The sequence below is a fragment of the Aegilops tauschii genome, chromosome 3 (genome assembly GCF_002575655.3).
Source record: "Aegilops tauschii subsp. strangulata cultivar AL8/78 chromosome 3, Aet v6.0, whole genome shotgun sequence".
Lineage (NCBI taxonomy): Eukaryota > Viridiplantae > Streptophyta > Magnoliopsida > Poales > Poaceae > Aegilops > Aegilops tauschii.
Window position 1 is genome coordinate 11140454 of NC_053037.3, and position 5641 is coordinate 11146094.

A 5641-nucleotide genomic window follows, 5' to 3' on the forward strand; every position below is an offset into this window, starting at 1 on the left:
TCATCGAACACCTCATGTGCATAGGAGGTGAGCTAGAGCACCCAAATGCCCTCCCCTCGCCGGCCAGCAAAAAACAGAGCAGTGTGGAGTGCTCTGCTCGCCGGCGATGGGCTACATATAGGCAAATCATTTGTCCCGGTTCGTGGCTGGAACCGGGACCAATGGTTATGGGCCAGGAACGAGGCCCATTGGTCCCGGTTCGTGACTAGAACTGGGACAAATGGGTCCAGACGAACTGGGACCAAAGCCCGCGAGGCCCCGGCCGGCCACCTGGGCTCACGAACCGGGACGAATGCACCCGTTGGTCCCGGTTCGTATAAGAACCGAGACTAATGGGCTGGCCACGCCTGAACGAAAGCCCCTTTTTCTACTAGTGCAAGAGGTGATCTCTTAGCATAATATGTCTCACCACATTTTTAGGAATTGCTAGTTATTGAAGATAAGGCTAAGAAATGACCCATTATAGACAATTTTTTTTGTCATCTCTAGATCACATGCAAGACTTAAGATAAGACTATCTTATCAACCATTGTACATGCCCTCAAAGTGCAAAAGAGAGAAATGCAAGGAAGCACCGCTGATGAATCGAGATACAGAACTATGCTACCAGCATAATGACTGGCTTTACTCTGCTTTTTAGCTTTCTTTGTGCTGGGTTATGGGCTGTGGCTAGGGATGCAAACGAGTCGAGCTCGAGCGAGTTGGAGTTGGCTCAGCTCAACTCATATGAAAATTTGAGCGAGCTCAAACTAAGTGAAGCTCGTGATTGAGCTGTAGAACATGACTCGTGCTCAACTTGTTATGATCTCGAGTCGATCTCGAGCTAGTTTCGAGCTAAATGAGATGGTAAAAATTATAAATCTATGAAAAAACAAAAAAATTAAGGTGAATATGTTGGGAACCTTTGCCAAAAATATAGGATATTTAACACATAGTCGACCACGTGCCATAATTAGGCCTAAATCTTCTCTGCACTTAATTAAGTTTCCATGTTCGTTGGTAAATAAAATGGAGAAAAAATTATGGACAACATATATGGTAATAAATTATCTTATTTCCATTTAATATATGGCATGATCATTTAACATAATGATATTATGTCAAGCTATCGAGGTAATATCGAGCGAGCCAACATTGGCTCAAGATCGGCTCGTTTCTCGGTCGAGCTACATAAAGTGTTCAAACTCAGCTTGTGTCATTTCGAGTCGATCTCGAGTTGAGTCAAAAAACGAGTCGATCTCGATCTCGAGCGGCTCCTGTGAAGCTTGTTTCCATGATACACGTGTGCTTTCCTTTATACAGGACTAGGAAGAGCTCCGGGTCATCGTCTGTGCGCTGCACCTCCTTGGTTGCTGAGCATCCCTGCGACTTTCGGTATGTGCAACGGTAGTAAGCTCTGCAAAAGGTCAATTTAATAAGAACAGAGGTCAGCCTCCCTCATGCACCACGTGCAACCAGGAAACAAAAATGTTAGTTTCAGGTGAGTTCAGAAGAAGCCTTTGGTAACCTCGGGTGCTTGGCGTCAAGGATATCTTTCTGGCCGTACTTCCTCCAGCTGAAGCCGTCATCAAGGAGGTGCTCAGGGAGCAGCAAATTGTCAACACACTTAATGTTAGCTGCAGGACGACTTGAGCGCATATCAATGGCCTTCCTTAACAGTGTCAGTGCAGCTCTTATACTGCAGGATCCCTCGCCACCACATCCCCCAACAAATACAAAGATTTCCTTGAGGCCTAATAGGTGCTCGATGCCCATAGGTGCAGCACCGTACGGCGAATTGATTCTTACCTCGAGCTTTTCGAGACTGGGCATTGTCCCTGCCTCAAAAGTCAGTTGTGACATCCTGACGCAGAATAGCCAGAAATGCTTGAGAACAGGGAATCCCTTTCTACAAATGACTACCTTCTCTTCAGTTTCAGGTTTCCCTTCGATGTGCAATTTAAGGCGGTTAAGAGATTGCAACTGCGCAAGGATTGCAATATCATCTTCCAACACCTCAATTGTGAGATCAAGGTCAAAGAGGTTATGGAGCTCTCCAATCGCATTAGGAACCTTCGGAAACGGACACAGCATATGAAGCCTCCGAAGAAATAGCGAACTCAACACATAACTAACTTTGATGTTATAATCCATGTGCAGATATCTGAGGTCGCAAAGTTTTTCAAGGGAACGTGTCAAAACATCCAAACGCTGTCTTCTCTCCATGTCATGCAATTCATCCATTTTGGAAAGATGACCACATATTCGAAGATCCCTCAAATTGATGAGATCTCCGAGGTCTCTGATGTTGTCTATAGAATTCAAGCCCACATCAAACTCTTGCAGCGTACATAAAGATTTCATGTTGCCAATTCCATTGGGCAAAATTGTCCTACGAGGGACGATCAGGTGCTGCAACCGGCCCAAATGAACAACACCTGACGGAACTTGAATTTTACCATCTGTTTTAATTTTCAGATACCTCAGTTGGAACAAATGAGATATTCCAGTGAGGTCAGGTATCTCCCACCGAAATTCAAGACTTAAAACTCGGAGATGCTTGAACTTCAAGAGAGGAGGTGCATATGCAGAGTTGCCAAATCTTGCAAGTGCTCTTACTTGTGAGAGCTGGGTGGTTTCCAATATCGTGCCATCTATTATACCGTCCAGATAGAGGGAGAGTCGGCGGACCTTGTCAGACAAACCAATCATGTCTTGGATGTCATCTGGTGCAGTGATAAAATTTTCATCTCTGCACTTGTGTATAATAAGGTCAAGCATCATATCATGCAGTCTGCAAGATAACACTTCATTATTATGATCGGTATTAACTGGCTGAATGATGCCTCTGTTAACAAGCTCGTTAAAATAGCCCTCTGCAACGTCCTCTGGATATTTCCCATGTGCTTTACTTACAAAGCCTTGGGCTACCCATTGCCTGACCAAATCATTTTTCCAGATTATATAGTCCTCTGGATACATACCCAAATACAGCATGCATGTCTTCAAATAATGAGGAAGATTTATGTAACTAAGGCTCAGTATTTGCCTCATTCCTTCCAATGTTGGATTCACCTCGAAATTGGGTCCCAGGGAATTCATTATGTGCACCCAATGCTCCTTGAATTTGTTTCGCTCACTAGCCAAAAGGCTAGATATAGTCACAATTGCAAGAGGCAAGCCACCACATCTTTTTAAAATCTGAGTTGAAACTTCTTCCAAATACAGAGGGCAAGCGTCCTCTGAACCAAATACTCTTCTGAAAAATAGCTTTCTTGAGTCTTCGTTGCTTAGCGTCTTCATCTTATAAATATAGTCATGTTGATTGCAGCAGCAAGCTCTAGCCACAGAATTAATTCGGGTAGTTGTTATTATCATGCTACCGTACAAATTTTCTGGAAGAGCGCATCTAATAACATTCCATGTAGTTTCATCCCAAATGTCATCAATTACAATGAAGTACCTGCAAAATTATTAGATATAAACTAGAATAAGTACCAGGCTAAACTATAGGCAACAGCAAAATATACATGAAAGCATACGCAGTCTCTGCAACTGCATCTCAAACAGACAAAACACGAAAAAAGAACCTTTATAAGTTGAAAGTTGAAAATGCAATGTACTTGTCTACGCAATGAAGTAACTGTGGCTAAAGTTGAATCTTATACCCGCATTTGTGAGAACCAAGTTTATTTGAGGAACTTTATTTTCAGAATAGATGGAAATCAATTATCAGCTTCTAGCATTTCAAATTAGTGTTTAACTAGTTTCTCTAGTGAACCACGAGCATAGAACATCTACAGAAGTGTACATAACTTCCACCAAAAGAGTACTAGCAATATAAAAAAATAACAATTATACAATACCAAACAATACAAATTACTTTGGCCAGTCAATTCCAAACAGGCGTACCTCTTATCCATAAGGAATTTTCTGAGTTCACTGATCAGTTCATCCTCAGCCCATATTTCCATGTCGGCTCCCTCACGCGCTACATAGCCAACTTGAGAGAGCATTCGTCTCAAAACAATTCTTATGCTTGGCTTCTGGGACACAGAAACGAAAGCTTGACACTGGAACTGCCACTTTAGCTTCTGGTAAATCTGGTTCGCAAGTGTAGTCTTACCAAGCCCTCCAAACCCCACTATAGAGAGGACCTTCGTCGGTTGTGCAGAACCACCCTCTTCACCTGCCATCAGCCGAATTAATTCATTCTTCGGCCCGTCGATACCCACAAGGCCCGCAGTGTCTGCGTAGAGTGCCAGGAGGCGAAGGTCTATGGTTGTCTTGTTTTGCTTGGAGACAACATCATCAATCTTGTACCTCATGCGTCGCTCGCTCACCTCCACGACACGGCTCTTGAGGCCTCTGAACTCCTTGGCGATCCTATGCCGAATGTTCATCGTCGTCAACAAGTTCATGCTCCTATGAATGAATCCCTTAAATCCATGCGGCTCGCAGTCCGACTCACATTCCACCAGGACTATGAACTCGTCAACGCTATCCTCGATGTCATAGGACAAATCACACACCTCCTTCGCCCATAACTTGGATTGCTTGTCGGGCTCCTCCTCCGCCTCCGACATCCTCTCCAGGAATGCTCGCATGCTCTCGAGCTCAGCTTTAAGGAACATGATCTCTCCTTTGGCTCCCTTGAGCAGCTTGTACTTGCCGGCGAGAAGATCGCCAAGCTTCGCAATGACGAAGCCTATGGCGCCCCGCGACACGCTCACCACTGCTGCCTCCATGCAACCAGCAGCAGCACAACCAGGACTGATTTTCCTTTTTTTTTTCTTCTTCTAACTATAGAGGAAAGAACTTAAATCATCTTTTTCATTCTGAAGTTGCTAGCCACACCCAGGACTGATTTCCCTTTCTGGTTGCAGCCCTTACTCTTGACGTGCGTCCGTTGACTGCATCTGCCATGTTGAAATCAGTCAAATCAGATCATTGAATCTCATGGTAGCTGTGCTTGAAAAAGAAAAGGGAGTGGATTTGAACCTGAATCATGAACCTGAACAATGGGATCCCAACTGTCGGATACTCGGATGCAAATCCTCTTTCACCGCCGCCGCTCGCCAGTTAGAGCTCGTCTGAGCCCCCGCCGCCCCAACCTCCGGGGCGGGCTCGTCGTCGCTGCAGCCCAAGGAAGATATTCTACCCTACCACCGGCGAGGAGCTCTCAGGGTACGGGCAGCTCCAGATCTGGGGGGTTGCCTTTCCTCTCGTCTCTCGTCGTCAGTGGTTCTTGTGCTCTCCAGATCTGATCCGGAGATGAGTAGTGAGGACTGAGACTCTGCGCACATGGGATTCTCAAAAGCGTAGGACCATACAGGAATCTTTTCTCTAGAAAGTCACCGTGGCGCATAATCCTCGACAATAAAGATTATCACGGTCTCCCAATGCAAAGTGCTTAGAGCATCTCCAGCCGCGCCTCCAACAGGCCCCTCGGACGACTTTTTTAATGCCGGCGCCGAAAAAATGCCCCAGTCGCGCCCCAGGACGTCGAAATCCGCCGGCTCGGCCCGTTTTTGGCCCGGCGATCGCAGGCCGAACCCGGCGCACTGGGGTGCTCGGGGCTCCGGCGCAAGGGAAAAGCACGTCTGGCCCACACTGTCAGGCGAAAAGTAAGTCTTTCTTCCAGATTCGCCTCCCACCCCCG

At 45.8% G+C, this 5641-nt stretch overlaps 1 protein-coding gene across 3 annotated transcripts; it reads right to left on the bottom strand.

Moving 5' to 3' along the window:
• Positions 1–1036: 1036 nt before the first annotated feature.
• On the bottom strand, positions 1037–5299 carry LOC109750492 (disease resistance protein RGA5). Of its 3 annotated transcripts, none has more exons than XM_020309453.4 (4): positions 4981–5299; positions 3892–4898; positions 1508–3442; positions 1037–1396 (listed from the first exon to the last, which is right to left on the bottom strand). In XM_020309453.4, exons 2-4 carry the CDS (start codon positions 4725–4727, stop codon positions 1222–1224), a joined length of 2946 nt encoding a protein of 981 aa, XP_020165042.1. In that variant the 5' UTR covers positions 4728–4898; positions 4981–5299; the 3' UTR covers positions 1037–1221. The 3 variants fall into 3 exon arrangements, with proteins under 3 accessions (XP_020165042.1, XP_020165043.1, XP_040259159.1); XM_020309454.4 differs by having other exon boundaries at positions 3892–4892; positions 4981–5251; XM_040403225.3 differs by having other exon boundaries at positions 4994–5244.
• Positions 5300–5641: the final 342 nt, after the last annotated feature.